We start from the raw sequence: 19,884 nt of genomic DNA on the forward strand, positions 1-19,884 counted from the left end.
ACCCTGCAGAGTGGAGCATGGGCGCCTGTGCCCCCCAGGCCGACCCTCCGGGGGAGCCTCACCTGCGGACTTCGCTGTTGTCTCCGTTTCAGGGCTCCAAGCACTTCGGCAAGACCCCTGCGTCAGCGTCCAGAGGGCAGCCGAGGCCGCCGTGCAGACCCTCCTGAGACGGTGCAGAGAGATCGGCGCCCTCCTGTAAACCCCAGGAAATGAACTGTAGGCTGTTCGCATGACTGGCTGCCGTCTTCGCCCTCCCGACTCCCGAACGTGCCGCACCGAAGGAAAGACATGGTGCCTGGGGTGGGACCTTGAAGTGCTGGTGTCCTGCCACCCGCCAGGGCCTCCCCGGTGGCTTCCACGGGTGAAAAGTCAATCCCACAAATTCACGCGAGCCGACTGGGGGAGCTCAGATCCCAGCAGATGCCCGCAAACGACCACGTGAAACAACGCTGCTGCCGTGGCGCAGGGGCCGCTGCATTCCCCACAGCAGGTCCCCGTCTCCGCCAGCTTTGACCCACCTCCCAGCTCCTCGCCTTCTAATACGCAGTCTTACCATAAACTGGAACCTGTCTGTTCTTTCTCGGGGTATGTGTGTGTCAGGACGACGCCAGGTACTTTTCTACAAAAGACCCTTTATGACCTTCTGCTGACCTTCATGGTCTCTTCTCCACTGTTATCCTAGAACATTTCCCACTTTGAAATGTGTCTGTGTGCGTGCACACATGTGTGTGTATGTGAATGCATGTGTGTGTGCGTGCGTGTGTGTGCACACATGTTTGTGCGTGTGTTAAGCTTCTTTATAGCATCTGACTCATAACGCTTTCATCTTTTCCACGGCACCTGAGAGGTTACATACATGACAGCGTGTATATAAAAAGAAGTTTCTAACACAGAGCTGCACTCATTTCACAATGCCGCCACCATGATTACTTATTAGCAACATTATTAAATCGATGTATCCCTTTACAAATTCCTGTTCCTGATATTCGAATCTCTTTATCCTCAGACTCTCTGCGGAAGCTTATCTTTTGTTCCTATAAGCCTTTCTAAGGACCAAAGGAATCTTTCAGGTCAGAGATTTTAGGCCAGAGTTCATTTATTCAAGCATTTAGCAAATATACATTGAGTGCCTACAATTTGTGAGGCTCTGTGACAGCCACAGGGGCTACAACTATGAGGAAAACATATTTGAAAACTCTCCTCATGGAGCGTATTCTATGAAATCGGTGTGTAAATGCTCCGGGCTGGAGCCAGCCTCTAAGGTGGCCTCCGGTGATCCGTGCCTCCTGCAGTTCACATGGTCTCCTCCCATATAGAGTAGAAAAATAGAAATGGACTGCACAGTCAATAAAATACTTCAGAAATGACAAAGTGTGACTTCCAAGGCAAGGTCATAAATGATGTCACACGCTCTTGAGTCACTCACTTTGGGGGAAGCCAGCTGCCATGTCATGAGGGACCTCAAGCAGCCCAGAGGGTTCCAGAGCCACAAAGGGCGCCTCCTGCAAACAGCCAGGGTCGACCTCCTGGACATTTGAATGCTCCCTCTTGGAAACAAATCCATGGGCCCTAGGGAAGGTCTTCAGATGATTGAAGCCTTTGACACATCGATAGGGTTATGAAATAAAATACAGAATGTCCAATCAAATCTGAATTTTAGGTAAACAACATATTTTTTTAAGTAAAAGTGTGTCCTGATCATCTCATGGGACATAGTTAAAGAATTGTTTATTATTTATCTAAAATTCAAATTTAACTTAGCATTTTGTATTTTATTTGTTAAATTTGACAACCCTACTGCAGTCTAATGAGACTCCTGAGCCAGAATCGCTAAGCTAAAGTCCTCCTGAATTTCTGGACCACAAAACTGTACGAGATAATAAATATTGGTTGTTTTAAGCCACTGAGTCTGAAGGTAATTTGCTAGCCTCTGATGGGCAACTATTACTCAGAGGGTTGATGATCCCTCCAAAGTTTTATGCAGATTTCTGTGTGTAATTGCACAGGTGCATTTTCTGGGTAATGGCTTGCATTAAATTCTTAATGGAGCCAGAAGTTATCCCCAAGCCTAACATGAAACGGAGCAAGAAAAGAAGGCAAGAGATACGGGTTTTGTTGACCTCTTTTGGCAGATTATTTTAAGTCAAGTGACTTTCGAAATAGCTCTGTCCAGAACTTTCTGCAACGAGCAGAATGTCTGTGTCTAGGCTGACCAATGTGGTCGCCATGAGCACTTGAAATGTGGTTTTTCTGTCTGAGAAATTAAATTTTCATTTTTAAGTGGAATTAAATTTAAGCAGTCATATGTAGCCAGTAGCTACAATATTATACAAGAGAGTTTCAGAAAGAGTGATCATGGAATTTGGGCTGAGCCACCTGAGAACTGCGGGACACTGAACAGGTGTATGAATTCATGGAGCCAGGCCCTTGACCGATCCTCTGGAAAACCCCTATTATGCTCTCCACCTCTCTCAGCACACACCAAAGGGTCTTCCTCAGCATTGACTGCTGGGAACTAAGTAGAACAGCCAAATGAAATATACATCACCGCTGACCCTCTGTCTAAACCCTAATCTTAGAAAAATTCACCCTGGATAAGAATTTTCAAGACACTTTTTTAAATCACATCCCGGCTCCGCCTCTTGGAGCCTGGTTACTTGCAAAAAATCATAGGACCTCTCTGTACCTCAATTTCAACATCTGTAAAATTAGGATAATAATTATCAACGTCAAGGTGCTCTTGTGAGGCTTAAATGCATCACTGTACAGAAAGCGTTTAGAAACATGCAGTCCTTGTTAAGTAAATGTTAACCAACCATAGATATCAATGACATTCACAAGTGTGTCATTAGAATCACAGATATTAACACAAACTGGGTGATAGGTGTAGAGAGCCAGCTGATTATCCAACCCCAGGCGGCCACGTGCCCAGCCTCGGGAGGCTGACGGGGAGGCAGCCCCTCCACTCTGATCCCACCTCTGCAGCCCCGCCACCTCTTAGTCACCGCAGGGTCCCATCCAAGCCTGCTTGCCCTCGCATCAGCCCAAGTAAACCACAGCCGGGCTTGGCTGTCCCCCACAACTATGTCTATTAATCCCAACAACCACTGTTCACTCTGGAGAGCTGCCACCGGCCCTCCCCGCTGCCCTTCTCCCCAGTCGGTCCTTCGTCAGCCTCTGCAGGTCATCTCCAGGGATCAAGGCATATCCCCAAGTGACAGAGACTTCTTGAGGTTCTCCGGGGAAGAGACTTGCAAAACGAGCCACACGCTCAAGTGCTGTTGAGGGAATGACGATTCTGCTCAGCCTCGCTCCCCGGCCTGGCTCGCTCTTGTTAGCACAAGGAATCATTTTTCCAGTCGTGTTTACTTGGGGCTTGAGAGGCTGGGATGTTCTCCGGCCGCCTAATGGGCTGGCACCGCCTTGCAGGGCCCTGAATCGCTGTTTTGCAGCTCAGCACTGTGCCCTTCCCCGCAGTGAGAGCCCGTGTTTGCTGGTAAGTCAGGGACGCTCGGCTGGCTGACCCGCCACAAGGCGTTTCTGCAGAAAAGAGGAGAGCAGAGATCACAGATGGGAAGGCGGAGCAGGCCTCCGGAGAAAGAACCGGGGAGTGCGGGGGGTGGGGGGGGGTGGCTTGATTGGACGTGTCCCTGCGCGACCGTGGTTTTCGAGGGTGAAATACTGAGCCAGCCACTCTTTCTGAAGCCCTCAAGAGACTCTGAGATTACAGCAATATTTTCTAATGTTTTTTACTGTGATTGGCTTAGTGCTCAGTCCCACCATCATCCTCCATAGTCCCTAAGGATAGCACCGGACCCACCTGGGAGCGACCTGGGGGCTAACGAGCAGCCTGGCTCCATCTAGGTGCCTGACGGAGCAGCCTTTTTTCTCAAATCTTCACCGTTTTTTTATTTATCTTCAGAAAGAGTGAGAAGGAGGGAGAGAGAGAGAGAGAAACATCAAGTTAGAGGGACCCATAGATTAGTTCCCTTTCTCATGGCCCCAACCAGGACTGGGGACCGAACCACAGCCGAGATAGGTGCCCTTGACCAGATCGAACCCACGACTCTTTGGTCCACAGACTGACGCTCTAACCACTGAGCCAAACCGGCCAGGGCGAGAGCAACTTTCCGACAAGCAACTTGATACAGCAGCTGCGGGAATGATCATTTGTTGCAGTTTCTCTCTTTTACTCATTTATTACAGGTGTCCTTACACGGAGACAGTACAAAACACCCAGGAAGTCAAGAGCAGCATGAGGAAAAGTAATGGGTTTTGCTACAAAAATGTGTGTGTGTGTGTGTGTGTGTGTGTGTGTGTGTAAAATCACCAAGTTGTGACCCGAGAAATGGCATTTACTTCTTACCTTTACTAAACATCCTACTTATTTGTATTCCTTTTGGACAAACTTTCCTGGGCTTTATTTATTGAATTGTGTGGTTATCCTGAAAGCAAGATAAATTTGGAAACACAATTTTATAAATATCCATGACTCATCGCTGCTTCTTTTTCCATTTGAGAGCCACCAAAAAAAATACCACCAGATAAGAAATCCTCCTTCTGCATTACCGACCACTTCTTCCAAACGTCCGCAGGGGCAAATCCTGCGGGTTAGGCCGACCAGTGCTCTGACCCCTTCTGTCTGCCCAGCGGTCAAAAGGAGGCTCTGTCTCAGAGATGGGGAGCGTGGAGAACTGCCTATTGGCCTGCAGAAAAGATGAACCAGGACGTTTCTATTCTCAGAGAAAGTAGAGGGGAGTTGGAGTTTATCTTTACCCCGACCCCAGTGGAATCATCAAAAAATCATTGATCACCTCACATCCACCCCTCAGAGGCTCTGCTCAGCATTGGGGTGGCGAGACGTTGCCACCTCTGGGCAGGAGTAGGCAGGCCTGTGGGCGGGGCTTGTGGGGTGGCCATTGTCCAGCCTGCAACTTTCTAGAGAAGACAGAATGAAGCCCCATCTGACTACAGCAGAAAGGTTTTATTAAGAGAGAAAGATGGCGAAATAGCCAGGCACAGATATGGAATGACACATCAAGTTACACTGTAACTAGAAGACAGTGAGAAGCCAAAAGGAGTTCTTGATTAAGGTAGAAAAGTGATCAAATCAGTCTTTAGCATGAGAGTGACAGAGTGGATAAACTGTTACATCAGAGAGTAGGTGGACGGGCTTTTGCGCTAAGAAAATATTACAAGAAGAAACGACAGGGCAGCTACTAGTAAGGAGATTGAAACAGTCATCAAAAACCTCCCAACAAACAAAAGTCCAGGACCAGATGGCTTCACTGGGGAATGTTACCAAACATTTAAAGAAAAATTAATACCAATCCTCCTCAACTTCTTCCCCAAAACAGGAGAGGACACGTCCTAATTCATTTTAGGAAGGCAGCATTATCCTGATACCAAAACCAGTCAAAGTCGCCACAAGAAAATGACAGACCAACACCCCTGATAAACAAAGATGCGACAATCCTCAAAAAAAATCTTAGCAAGTTCAACAGCATATTAAAAGGATCCTACACCATGATCAAGTGGGATTTTTGTCACAATTTAGTTCACAAAGATCTTGATTGCCTTTCTCTTCTGCAAGACCTCATACTGGCCCTTTGTATTAATAATATTATGCTGATTGGACTGAGTGAGCAAGAAATGGCAACTTCTCTAGACTTATTGATAAGACATTTGCATGTCAGAGGGTAGGAAATAAATCCACACACACGGGCTTCTGCGTCAGTGAAATTTGTAGGGGTCCAGCGGCGTGGAGCGTGCTGAGATACCCTATTCAGGTGAAGGGGAAGGTGTTGCCTCTGACCCCCACAACCAAGAAGGGCACATGTACTGGGCCTTTTTGCATTTTAGGGCAACATATTTCTCAGCTGGATACGTTACTCTGGCCCCTTCACTGACTAACCCGAAAGCTGCTAGTCTTGAGTGGGACCCAGAACAAGAGCAGGTTCTGCAGAAGATCCAGGCTGTTGTGCAAGCTTCTCTGCCACGTGGTCCCTATGATCCTGCAGATCCAATGATGCTTCATGTGTCAGGGGCAGGTGGGGACGCTGTTTGCAGGTTTTGGCCGGCCCCAAGAGGTCATCTCCTCAAGGTCAAAGTTTGTTAGTTCCATTTCCAAGAGGTTATACTGCTGGTTCCATTCAAACACACACAGCACACTCACAACACACACACACATGTACACACACACACACAGTAGATTCATGGAGCACTAAAACTCCAAAAAACTTTTAAAATCCACTTTAAAAGACCAGTTTGAGAAATTCATTATCTTATACAGCTGAATCTTTTTTAAAGAGTTACAGAGACTCACTGAGCTTTTCTTTCAGTAACCAAATTTTACCCTGAATGTTGACATATTTTGAATAGGACCAAGTATAGCAAAAATGTTAGACCCCCTCAAGATTGTACATGAATAAGAAGTGCTGTTAGCACCTGTCACGCATCAGAACAGTGGTTATGAATATGATCTACTGAACCGAAGGGCTTGGAGTTGAATCCTGATTCTTGCATTTATTATTCCTGTAAAGTTGGGTAAATGTCTTCGCTTCTCTGTGCCTCCATCTCCTCATCTCTGAAATGGGGCTAATTATAGTGCTCATCCATAGTGTTGTCGAACTGACTAAACAAGTCAATGTATGTAATGTGCTCACAGCAGAGACCGGCACCCAACAAGCACTTAGGAGTGTTAGGTTTAAATATCAAAGTTGCTTTTTTCTGGCATTTGGGTCTTTGCATTCCACATCGCAAGGCTGCGTTCCTTTGCAGGAGGGAGGGGACCACAAGCCTGAGGTGTGTAGGACCTGTATTGGGTGTTTGAAGCCCTAAGTTATAATGTAAGAAAAACACGTGCCCAGAATGTGCAGAGAGACTGTGTCAGGCTCTATAAATGTACTTTGCTCTCTGCATGGCTTGCCAAGACGGCCACAAGGTAAGCTTGTGAGACAAGATTACTCACGAACCCCCTGAAAGCAGCAATTAGTTTAACTAATAAAGCACAGCAATCCAGGATCTCTGTGTTGGTCAAATGTGTCCCCTCAAAGTTCATGGGTTGAAGCCCTAATCCCCAGTGTGATGGTGTAAAGCCTTAGAAGGTAATTAGGTTGAGATGAGGTTGAAGGTCATAAAGGAGGGACCCCCATGATGGGACTATTGCTCTTATAAAAGGAAGAGACCATGCCTAGCCAGTGTGGCTCTGTGGATTGAGGGCCGTCCCATGAACTGAGAGGTCCTGATTTGATTCCCAGCCAGGTCACATGCCCAGGTTGTGGGCTGGATCCCCAGTAGGGGGCGTGAATGAGGCAGCTGATGGATGTTTCTCACATCGATGTTTCTATTTCTCTCTCCCTTCTTCTCTTTCTAAAAAATCAATAAAAGCATATCTTTAAAAAGGAAGAGACCAGATCTCCCTCTGTTTAAACAGTCTAAGGACAGTACAAGAAGTCAGCCATCTGCAAACCAGAGGCGGCCTCACCAGACAGCCAGTCTCCCAGGACCTTAATCTTGGACTTCCCAGCCTCCAGAACTGTGAGAGGTAAATGTTTGTTTGTTTGTTCTATAGGATATCATTTATTTCAAAATCATCTTTTTTAGTCCCCCCCCCCAAAAAAGGTAGAAGCAAACAAAAACAAACAAAATTTAAAAAACAAATTCTAACTGTGTTGGTATTTAGGTGGCAAGATTACACTGAATCTATACATCAGGGGAGTTCTCATGTTTTTGATGAATCTTCATATTCAGGTCTTCCTTTGGTGCCTCATTGCGTTATCGTGGTTTTTTCCCCTGGATCTTATGTTTCTTGGTTTAATTCTATGCATATGATCTTCTGTTATTATAAATGGGTTTTTCTTCCATTATATCTTTTAACTGGTTGTCGTTTGTATATACATTTTGGTATGTTAATTTTATAACCAGCCCACTTAATATACTTTTTTCTTTTTTTTTTTTTGGTGTTTTTGTTTTTTAATTAATTTATTTTTGTTTCAGATGTCTCTCCTTTTTCCTCCATTGACACCCTCCTCCCGTTGCCACCTTTAATAAACTTTTTTATTGTTTGTAACATCATTTTAGCGCATTCAGTTTTCCCAGTCAACAATCACATCAACTGAACGTGAAAATGTTTACTTTCTCTTTCCAATTCTCACAAAGCAAATTTTTCCTACTTCACCACTCACTGGGCGGCATCTGGTTCAGCAGCCAGAGCCACGAAGGCGCCCCGCTCGCTCTCCCACCAGAAGGGGAAGGACGCTCAGCCCAGAATCCCAGCCCCAGTCGGCCCCGGGGCCTGTGGGCTGCAGCCGCCTTCGGTTAAAGTGGGAGCAGCGTCCCCGACGAGCCGGCACCCCGAGCTCTCTCCCAGCACTGGGCCTCGCTCGGGCATTCGGTTCAGGTCTCGGGAGTTTCGAGGTCCCCCAGGCTCCTGCCTCGTGCTCTGCGGGGTTCTCAGCAGCTGTCTGGCCCTCGATGGGCCTCCCCAGGGCAGTGAGCGGGAATCTCTCTGCATTTCAGAGAAAGAAGGAAGAGAGCCAGGAGGGGCGCACTTCCAAGGCACAAAAACAAAGCACACAGATTTAAGACCAAGTTGGTGTTTCAGAATCTCAGCCCTGTACGTGCAGCCAGAGACCCCCCCCACACACACACACACACACACACACAGCTCACTGACTCCGCCCCTGCCGGGAGGACAGAGCTCAAACATGCATCCACGGGTCCACGCGGGGAACGAGGCCAGCGCTGTCGTGCAGCGGGCGAGCACTGCCCTGTCACCCTGAGGTGAGGTCTTCTGCCAACTCGCTGTGTGACCACAGAAAATGGACATTTCACTGAGTACGTACAGGCGGCATACTGAGCAAGAAGGGACACAGAACCACATAAATCCCAATCCTCACCAGTTCAGAGGAGATTTGGGATCCAGATCTCCTCAGAGGTGCCGTCTCACATTTAATGAATCTGTGCACCGTGTCCATAGTAAACAGCCACCCATTGAACTGTTTAAACATTTTTATTTATTTATTTTTTTGGTGGTACATGCCCCTAGCAGGAACCGAACCCAGGACTCTCTGGTCCGGAGGCTGATGCTCAACTGCTGAGCCAAACTGGCCAGGGCTAAACATTTTTTTATTGATTATATATATAGAGAGAAACATCTATGTGCGAGCAAAACATCGATCAGCTGCCTCCTACACGCCCCCTACTGGGGATCAAGCCCCCAACCCAGGCATGTGCCCTGACTAGGAATCGAACCAGCAGCGTTTTGGTTCATGGGACAATGCCCAACCAACTGAGCCACCCAGCCACAGAAGGGCCAATCATTGCACTTTTAAGAGACTCAAAATCCTTTGAAAGGCTTCTGATCAGTATGGCAAAGTATTTAATCCCAAGGGGCTGCAATCATCCAGCTGCTGGGCTTGGCACAGTTTCCCATCACAGTGATTTCAGGAGTTGCTCTTAGTGCTCAGTATCTGTGCAGAGAAGAGTTGCTGGACTTCGAGTTTGGTTAGAGTCCTTGGTTAAATACTGTCCTAATGCACATGGTCTAACATCACACCAATCTGGAGCCTTTCATCATAATCCCTGTCTTTTCAGGATACCTGGTAAAACGTTCCTTCGATGAGAACATTCCACTTCACTATTACGGAAAATTCCGTTGACCTCTCTGTGTTCCCAGCCATGGCCGTTGGACTGCTACATAATGATCACACAGTATGATACTGCTGCTCAGTATCATACACACGTCCCCCTTCCGGCCACGCTTCCCTGTCTCCAACCTCTCCGATCGGTTCTGTTCCTGAGGCCCCGCCCTGGATTCAGGAAAAGCCTCCTCTCCCGGGGAAGGGTGGAAACAGCAGCGAGCACAGAGCAGTTCTTTGCATTTGCCCTGGCACAGGAACTCGACCTCCGCCTGCAAATCACGAGGAACATTTTATGTTATTTTTCTTCTCTGCCCCTCTTCTCACCCTCGGCCCATTCCCTGTGAGAGAACAGTCTTTCCATCTGGTCTTGTTGACCGTTTTGAGTGTAATTCTGGAGATTTACCTGACAGGAATAAATAAAAGACAAATTGTAGGTGCTTTGGTTGTCACAGCAGGGACCCCTATCATGGCATCAGCTTTCTCGTCCCCAAATGTGTGAGCTGCCTGGAAGACCGAGGTAATTGAAAGTGGTGCATATACCTCTGGTTTCTGAGATATTAACAGAAATTGCCTCCTACTGTGGTTGCTTTCTGGCTCAGTGTCCTCAAAGAGAAGCAGGTCATTCCATTCCTAGCTCAGGTACTGAATATACTGTAACTAGTTCATCAAGGAGGAAAATTCTCAGTGGACTGGTAGATATTGGATTGACTGCTCAGTTCTGCTAATCCTATACAAAGAATGGCCCAATCCTCCCTCCCCTCCCCTCCCCTCCCCTCCCCTCCCTTCTCTCTCTCTCTCTCCTTCATATTTCTCACCTCTTGCTTCTCGTTCTCTCTCCTACTTCAGAGAGAGAGAGGTATATACATCTAAACACACACTTCCTCTTGTATCCAAAGTATGTAATATCTTCATTCATTTGCAAGTTAATGATGACCACTTCCACTAGCTATGATACGTGTCTTACATATAATCCAAGTGGTGTGTGAGTTTGTGGGTATAAGACATTTTGGTGGGTAGAAAAAGAACATACAGAACAAATAATAAATTGCATTTTTTATTAATACACATACTTATCTTAGCCACAGGAAAGGTGATTGATGATTTATGTGCAGACACATAATAGCTGTTTCAGAGGATGTCGGGTAAACCAGCTGCCCAGCCCCTGCAGCTCTGAGTGGACATTTAACAACACAGTGGGGTCACAATTTCCACGTGAAGCTGAGCTTAGACACAACCTGCCCAGCAGAGAGGGGTCCCTCAGTCAAACTAGCTACCTAGTCTAGCTAGTCGCTGAGTAGAGTTCCAGGGGTCATCTGTCAGATATTCCTGCTCGCCACTCTGTACCCCCAGCACACCCACCTGAACCAAGAGCCTTCCCTGTTTCAGGAGGAATACCAGGGCCTTGAACTGGTGGGGCGGGGGGAGGTTCTGCTCAGAGCTGTTAGATGGGGCTCACTACATCTCAGGGCATTGGTAAGCAGCACTTCAGCTGGTCTGTGGTTAAGAAATGTGTGCTGTGTCCCAGGAGGGCACTGCCAACGCAGTTAGGGGATCTCCTCAAGCAGCTTCTCTGCCCCGGTGACTCGCAGGGTCTACCCTATTGAGTGAAGACCTGCAGGATACAGTTGGGCTCCCATGTACCTCTCTGAAGCTAGTGATGGTTAACTAGCCAGCCAACCCCTCCTCTGCCTCTGTCCCTCCCCACCCCCACCCCCAAGTTCCAGATGATTTTAATCTCAGCACTTTCTGCCTTCTCCTCCAAGGCTCTATCCCATCCTCACTCAAGTGACCCCTCACCTGGCCTGAGGCAGAAGGAAGGGCAGGCAGGGAAATGCTCACCCTCCCTCTATTCTTTTCGAGATCAATTTGCATGGCATAAGTCATCCCTCTGGCTCGCCTCAAAGCCCTCCCTTTAGTTATTTTTATTAAATTTTTTTAATGAAAGTATTACATATGCCCCCTCTTTTCCCCCCATTGACCCCTTCCACCCTGCTCCCACCCCCTCCTGCTTTCCCCAACCCAATGTCTGTGTCCATTGGTTGTGCATATGTGCATATAGATTCTTTGCTTTATCTCTTCCCACCCCACCCCCACCCCCACCCCCATCCCTCTCAGGCTTGCTAGTCTGTTCGTTTAAGGCCTATTTTGGAAGTCTCAAACATTTTTAAAGATTTAACGTTGAAAATTGCTCTCTCCATTACAGACCCACTGCAATGGACCTAATTCTCTTAGAGACCATTGTGTATGTCTCTGTCTAATTAGGGGAAAGGTCAAGCATAGGAATGCTCAGAAAAGGAAAAAAGGCATGAAATCATGTCTATTTCAAGACAGTGTCTCTCTGCACCTTCATTCAGGGTCCGCTCCTTCTCCAACAGCTGGTCATTAACCTCTCCTCCTTCGCTAACTCTGTGGCCGCAATCTGCCGGTTTCTCTTCTCCGGCCTCTTTCTCCTACAGCACTTGATAAGTGGACCATGTCCTCTGCATCGGTTTGGGAAGGAAGGGGGTGCATCAGCCGTAGACACCTCGCTTCAGATTAGCTTAAGACAGGAGAGAAAGTACTGGAAGGTACTGCTCTGTCTCCTCCCAAATAAATTAGGTTTCTACTCTGCTTTGAGACCTGCACCTGGGCCTGGTGTTTTCTAATCTATCCCCCTATCCAGGATAGAAATGAACCCCATAATAACCTCTTAGCAGATGCAGCTGGCTTTGATTAAATATTTCTGAATACTATTGTTTTCAATCAATGTAAATCTACCTCCTTGTAACTTCTACATATTATTTCTGAATTGTCTCTCAAGGGACAACTGGGTATATAAAGCTGGACCTGGGTGAAGGTCCTAAGTACAGCCATTGTGGAAAACAGTTTGGAGGTTCCTCAAAAAGTCATCAGTAAAACTACTATGTGATCCAGCCATCCCCCACCTGTGGGCATCTATCCAAGGGAATTGAAATCAGGGTCTTGAAGAGGCGTCTGCTCTCCCATGCCCATTGCCGCGTCATTCACAGTAGCTGGGATAGGAAAACAGTCTTGGCGTCCGATGGATAAGTGGGTAAAGAAAATGTGGAACAGATGTACCCGGGATGCTCTGCAGCCTTAATGAAAAGAAGGAAGCCCTGGCCGGTATGGCTCATTGGTTGGGCATCTTCCTGTGCACCAGGAGGTTACTGTGCTGATTCCCAGTCAAGGGCACATACCCAGGTTTCAGGATCAATCTCCAGGAGGGCGTGCAGCACGTAGCCAATCAGTGTTTCACTCTCACATCGATGTGCTCTCTCTCTCTCTCTCTCAAAATCAATAAACTAGTTTTAAAAAGAAGAAGAAGGAGGAAACCCTGCCATTTGTGACAATATGGATGGACTGGGAGGACTTTATGATGAGTGAAATAAGCCAGAAAGAACTACCGTGTGGTCTCTCTGACGTGTGGAATCTAAAGCAGTCAAGCTCATAGCAGCAGAGGTGAGAATGGTGTTGCCGGGGGCTAAGGCGAGGAACGAATGGGGGTGATGGTCAAGGGCACCGAGGTCAGTTACACGAGATGAGGTGCTCCCGAGACCCGAGGACAGCACAGTGCTCCAGCGAGTGGCACTGCAACGGGGCCAGCACCCTTCCGAGAAGAAAGACTCACGTTGTAGTCTTACAATGATGATAATGGGAGTGGGAGGAGACTTGGGAAGTGATGGGTGTATTTATGGCCTTGATGACAATATACTTGTCCCCAAACTCCTCAAGTTGTATCATGCATTACATATGTGCAGCTTTTTTTTTCTTTATTGATTTTAGAGAGAGACGGAGAAAGAGATAGAAACATCGATGAGAGAGAACATCAATTGGCCTCCTCCTGCATGCCCCCCACTGGGGATTTGGCCCACAGCCTGGGCATGTGCCCTGACCAGGAATCAAACTGGCGACCTCTTGGTGCATGGGTCAACGCTCAACCACCGAGCCACACCGGCCAGGCGAAAAGTATCTTTAAAAAGAACATATTAACCATTCTTCATGGGAAGATTCTTTAAAAGTAAACATAATACAGATCAAAAAGTTCCAAAGGATAGTATCTTTAATGAGTATTTTAACCATGGTCATTTTAAGTAAAGTTTTATTGAAATGTATTTATCAGTATCAGAAAAACAGAGATAGGATTTATATATAAAAGCATATTTTAAATTCTATGGGTGCCCACCCCTTTCATCTCCCACAGCTGTTTTCTTTTTGTTTGGTTTTGAGGAAGAATGACTACGGAATAAACTGGATGCCAATGCTTCCGATGTATCTGCCTGTAGAGCCCCCTGAACACTCCTGGCGTGTGTCCTCCTTGGGGAAACTTCTCTCTAACACGCAATCACGCCATAGCTCGGGCATGGACTGATGCTGTCCACCAAAGAAAAGGGGCACGGGGCCAAATTGCGGGTCTTGTGTTTGACACATGCTTTAAAAAGCCCCCAAACGTATGTGTCCTCAGACAAAAAGGCAGAAGGTGCCCATGACTAGGGCATGATGGATTCAGCTGACAGTTCGATGTTTCGCTGTCCTGACAAGATGAGGGACCCTACGTGACATGCTTGAGCCAACAGGGTGAAGCACGGGTGTGCTTCTTGGGATGGACTCATTGCATCTGACTTTTTCCACTCGGGGTCCCCTTTGTATTCCGTGTCACCGGGGGAGGCCCACCTAATCAATTTGCAGAGTGTGTTTTGGCCCCTGGGCAGGACCAATTAGACTTGAAAGAATCCGATGAAAAAGTCCAGGTCCCGAGAAGTTAGCAACTTTTCCAAGACACACAGTTCACATGCAGAGGTTTGTGAATATTCCTCATCCTGACTGATGTTTTGACAAAGAAGGAAAAGAGTATGATTCGGGTTTGGCTCAGGCAGGTGGCTGAGAGCCGAGGGGAGAAGGGGCCCTGGAGGGAAGGAGAAGGGATGTGCCTCCCCCAGGAGGTCGTCTGAAGTGCTCGGCGATGCTGATGCCTCCACTCAGCCACAGCGATGGCTGCATCCCCAGCAAGCCGATGGCCACCAGGAGCCTACGGGGTGCCCCCCTCGCAGGGCATGATGCTGGTGACAGAGACGCTCTGCCCTTGACACCTCAGGACGCCAGCCTCACACTCCGTCATCGTCTGCTCCTGGCCGTTGACGTCCACGCAGATGCGGATCCCCCCCCCCTCGCACTCCGCCGCTCCTCTGCAGACGCACGCGCTGCTCTGGGCTGGAAGAGGAAGCGAGACGGGCTTACTGGCGCATCGGGCAGTGGGCAAGTCCAGGCACACGGCCCCTAGAGTCACAACGAGGTGGTTAGTGACCCACAGACGCTCCTGCCTCCAGTGGAGGACCCACTGCCCCCAGCAAGGCCGCAGGACCAGGAAGCCAGGCATTCTGCTCCACTCAGAATAACAGGTTCGGAAACAGGCACCAGGTTTGCTATTATCGTTTGGACCACATGGGGCGGTTCTCCCAAGTCAAGAGCTTTCCAGCTCTCTCCTAATCCAGGCTGATGTCCGGGTGAGTCAGAACCTGGGGGGACCCTTCAACCTCGGGACCACATTAGGAAAGCTGGGTGGCGTGGGCCAAGCAGAGGCGAAGAACACAAGGACTGGACTTGCTTTCAGATTGAGGACGCGAAGCACACAAGGCCGCGTATCCCCCAACGCAAACCAAAAATACGCTCGCTGTGCAGGAGAGCACCGTGTGCTCTGAAGTTTCCCGGCTGGAGTACACCAGCCAGGTGTCTCCGGAAGGAGAGTAATAAGGTCAGACAGCCAACTGTGCCGACTGCCAAACCCAGACGCAGCTGGAGTTCCGAGTGTCGTAGTCTGCGCTGCGTACCGGATGGGAGTGAGGGGGAGGGTGCCCAGTGGTCACAGGCCAGGAGCCGGAGGGCCTGGAGAGCTGGCAGAGACCGTACCGATCCCACAGTTCAGCTGCCACATCTACAGGTGGGGAAACTGAGAGCAGGGACCCAGCCCTCCCCGCCTGGTGCACAGCTGAACCCGGGGGAGGCGGGCCATGCCAGGGCTGGTCGTCAAGGTCACTGTAAGTGACACTTGGACATAACACTCAAAATATGGAATCACAACCCCGCGAGTCCTTCTGGGAGAAGGTGTCAGCTTACACTGTAGGTTTTAACACCCCTCTAACACTAAGCTCCCTTTATCGCAAAGAAACGGCCCCCTCAAGCTCCTAGCAGAACCTACACCCTCATTTTGTTTCATTACACGTATTTTGATAGTCGCCAAATATGTATGACATGTGAGACTTCCTTTAAGAAAGTGACATAAAGTTTCTTTTTTGAATACAGTTATTTTGACGAGTCTATTTTCTTATGAAATTGAGATTTTTACTGACATGCAGAAGTGTTTTAGAGTTATGTTTCTACAGAAAGGTTCTATAAACGACAGAAAACTTCTAGCATGAAGTCACAAGGAGTTAAAAATAGTACATCATGGTCAACACAGCTATGCCCCCCGCGGCGCCACGACAGAGCAGTGGGCAGCTGACTAGCGGAGGGGCCATGCTTAGGGAAGGGCCTTCCCAGCTGACAGGGAGCCCAGAGCAGCACCCAGGCGGTCTGCGGGGCAAGCCTGTGCCATGGAGGCAGCTCTACCAGTCAACAGTTCTGTGTCCCCAGCCCCGCCTCCCCCTGAGCCTCCCTCGCCCACCGCACCACACTGCCCACTGTCGTCACGGAAACCCTCGCACGCGGACTGGACTGAAGGCAGGCTGTCCCCGCGCAGAACTCATGGACACCCACACTCTGTGGCTCCTGTACGGATTCAGCTGGCCTGTGGCCAGCAATGACCTCACGGCTAGGGTCCTGCATGCATGTCTCCTGCGCTGCGGCCCTCCTAGCGACCTCCAGAAGGGACTGGAGACTCACCAGACAGGTGGGGATAGGAAGGCATATTTTCTTTCGGAAATGGCCCCACAACAGAAGTGACCAGGGACCTGAAAGGCCATGAGATGTTTGAAGACACCTGGACTCCACTCGTCTGAGGAGAGAACAGCGGCTTTGCCAGCTGCTTGCCCGATGCAGCCCAGCTGGTCTGGGTTTCCCTGAGATGCCAGTGCCATCACGAGCCACCAGACGGGGTACTGCGGCGCTTGTGCCTGAGCAGGCCCGGAGCTGGGGAAAGCCCGCTGAGGGTTCATTCATGGACGGGCCTGTGTGAGCTCCAAGGGGGATGTCAGCACTGGAGGTGCTGGCCCAGCCTCGGTCCCTGGAGGTACTACACTGGACACCGCATCCAGAGCTTACAGAAGCCTGTACCGGGGATCCCACCAGCGGACCAGAGTCTTGCTCCAAGCAGAGAGGGAACTGGCCAAATTCAGGTCAGCACACGGCACCTGACCCGGACATGGCCGGGGTGGGGAGGCCCCTGCCGCCCAGCAGCGGGGGGGGGGGGGCGCTCAGCAGAACTGCAGCGGTCCAGGGGGAAGTCTCCAGCTCAAGTCGTTCCGGGCTGAGCCCTCGCCACAGGCTGGTTAGTGTGGGGTACAGCATCCCTAGTTACCGCTCTACACAGCTGTCCAGCTGCACCGAGGCAGGAGGGGGGAGGACCACTCTGGTCTAGCTTGTCTCTCTCTCTCGGAAAAGCCCCCAAGTACATGACATGGATAGTACAGGGGCAGAGCAAAAATCGCGAAGGTAGACTGGGCCTCCCCCAGGTCTGGGGGGACATTCAGACCGTGGGCGACGGTTCTTGGCCTCCAGGTACTTGACCAGCCTGCTTCCCAGGGACCTCAGTGGGGGTGGCGGTCCGCTGAGCGGGGAAACTACATTTTTTAAAGCCTCGGCGCTATCGCTTTAGCTTTAGCGCTGCCACAGGTACAGATAAGAAACCCCCTGCGGTTCTCACTTGGGCAGCACGTCCGGGAACCGCCCGCTTGCACAGAACAGAAAAGGACAGGCGCTCACCATCGCACTTCTCCCAGGGCGGACACGCGCCGCAGGCCCTGGCGGCGGGGGCGGGCTGCGCACAGGCCTCCGCGCGGGCCACGGCGAAGCTCCGGCCGCGGCAGCGCAGCGCGTGCACCTTGCAGACGGTCAGGGCCAGCGCCTTCTGGGTCCTCTCGTCCTGAGCGCACACCTCCAGGGACGGCCTGCAACGATTTTTTATTTAGTTTTAGTTTCTTAAATGTTTTTATTGGTTTTTAGAGAGGAAGGGAGAGAAAGAAACATTGATCGGCCGCCTCCTGCACGCCCCCCACCCCGCCCCACTGGGGATCAGGCCCACAACCCAGGCATGTGCCCTGACTGGGAATGGAACCAGTGACCTCCTGGTGCCTGGGACAACGCGCAATCCACTGACTCACACCGGCCAGGCTGAAACGGATTTTTTTTTTTTAATTAATTTTTGTTACAGATGTTTCTCCTTTTCCCCCACTGATTCCCCTCCTCCCCCTCCCTCCCCGCCCTGTCCCCAGCTTTGTTGTCCATGTCCTTTGTTCATGCACACATGCATGTAAGTTCTGTGGTTTATCTTCCCCCACCACCCCCTCTTCTGGAGATTGTCAGTCTGTACCCCACTTCCACGTCTCTGGGACTACCCCATTCCTCAGATTGTTATGTTCATTATATTCCACAAATAAGTGAGATCATGTGATACTTGTCTTTCTCTGTTTGGCTTGTTTCACTTAGGATGACACTTTCCAGGGCCCTCCATGTCTTCTCAAAGGTTGAGATCTTTCTTTCTTACAGCTGCATAGTACTCCATTGTGTATATGTACCACTGCTTTCTTTTTTGTTTGTTTGTTTTGTTTTGTTTTTAATTTTTTATTTATTTTTTTGTTACAGATATTTTACCTTTTTTACCCCATTGGCACCCCCCTCCCCACCCCACCCCCACCCCATCCCCAGCTTAGTTGTCCATGTCCATTGGTCATGCATACATGCATATAAGTTCTGTGGTTTATCTCTTCCCACCCCCCACTCCTTCTTCTGAGGGATGTCAGTCTGTGCCCTCCTTCCATGTTTCTGGGTCTACTGTATTCCTCAGACTGTTATGTTCATTATATTCCATATATAAGTGAGATCATGTGGTATTTGTCTTTTTCTGCTTGGCTTATTTCACTTAGGATAATACTGTCCAGGTCCCTCCATGTCGTCTCAAAGGATAAGAGATCTTTCTTTCTCACCGCTGCATAGTACTCCATTGTGTATATGTACCACAGCTTTCTTATCCACTCATCTACTGATGGACATTTGGGCTGTGAAATGGATTTTTTAAAGTCATATTATTTACCAGATTTTCCTTCTTAAAAGCTGAGGATGAGAAGTGGCAGGTGAGCGTCTGAGCTCAGGGGTTCAGGCATCATCACCCAGAGCGAAAAGATGGAACAGAAACTCACGTCCCCTTCGTCTCGAGGACCCAACCCCCCCAGCTCTTCTCAATAAACATACTTGGCGCTTTATTTGCTCACAACTTCTGGAAGCCTAGACATCAGTGTCGACCTGGTCTCATCTAGCATGGACCAGGCACAGTCAATTAGAAGAGAAGGCAAGAAATGCTGGGTCAGCCACTGGACTGAGCCAGGAAGGAGGCAGAAAGTACGCAAAGACCTGACACCCAGAGGCTCTGGCGGGATGGGACCACTGACCGCAGGACACATGGCTCTCCCAGCCCAGCGCCCTGAGAGGTCACGGTCACAGCACAGCACGGTCCAGCCCCCGCTGACTGGATCCTCAAGGGGAGACAAAACTTTGTTTCAATGCTACTTTTTAGTGTCTATGTTTACTAAATACTTCAGAAATATCTCCATTAAAAAATTGTTACTTTTGCCCGGCTAATGTGGCTGAGTGGATTGAGCTCAGTCCCACGCACTGAGAAGTCCCAGTTCGATTCCGGGTCAGGGCACATGCCCAGGTTGCAGGCTCCATCCCCAGTAGGGGGCGTGCAGGAGGCAGCTGATTGATGTTTCTCTCTCACATTGATATTTCTCTTTCTCTCCCTTCCTCCCTCTCTCTAAAAAATCAATAAAAATATATAAAAATTGTTACTTTTTTTCTTAAGCATTGGTGTCAAAACGATGAGACCCAGCTTTGGAGAAACGGCGCTCATACAAACCACCACATTTCTGAATTGATTGCGAAGGAAGGCCTTACTGTGGTGAGACCTTGGCAGCAGAGCATGTTTGTATAGCAGACGACATCTATCTTCACTTACCTACCTGTAACGCGAATATTTTCTTCTCTGACCAAGAGCTACATTTACTTGGAGCTGTTTACACAACAAAAGCAAATC

The 19,884-nt window shown here is 49.1% G+C and overlaps 2 protein-coding genes across 2 annotated transcripts in view; one reads left to right on the forward strand and one right to left on the reverse strand.

Moving 5' to 3' along the window:
- The window catches only part of MROH2B (maestro heat like repeat family member 2B), a 68,790-nt gene extending 68,591 nt beyond the window's left edge, over positions 1–199 (forward strand). The window contains exon 42 of the mRNA XM_036278853.1: positions 93–199. Within this exon, the coding sequence (XP_036134746.1) occupies positions 93–199 (107 nt within the window). The remainder of the gene's footprint in view (positions 1–92) is intronic.
- Positions 200–14,670: 14,471 nt separating this feature from the next.
- C7 (complement C7) overlaps positions 14,671–19,884 on the reverse strand; it is a 57,768-nt gene continuing 52,554 nt past the window's right edge. The window contains exons 17-18 of the mRNA XM_036278854.1: positions 17,559–17,743; positions 14,671–14,852 (exon numbers count right to left, since the gene is read on the reverse strand). Of these exons, the coding sequence (XP_036134747.1) occupies positions 14,671–14,852; positions 17,559–17,743 (367 nt within the window). The remainder of the gene's footprint in view (positions 14,853–17,558; positions 17,744–19,884) is intronic.

This window comes from Molossus molossus, unplaced genomic scaffold (assembly GCF_014108415.1).
Source record: "Molossus molossus isolate mMolMol1 unplaced genomic scaffold, mMolMol1.p scaffold_m16_p_3, whole genome shotgun sequence".
NCBI classification, from domain to species: domain Eukaryota; kingdom Metazoa; phylum Chordata; class Mammalia; order Chiroptera; family Molossidae; genus Molossus; species Molossus molossus.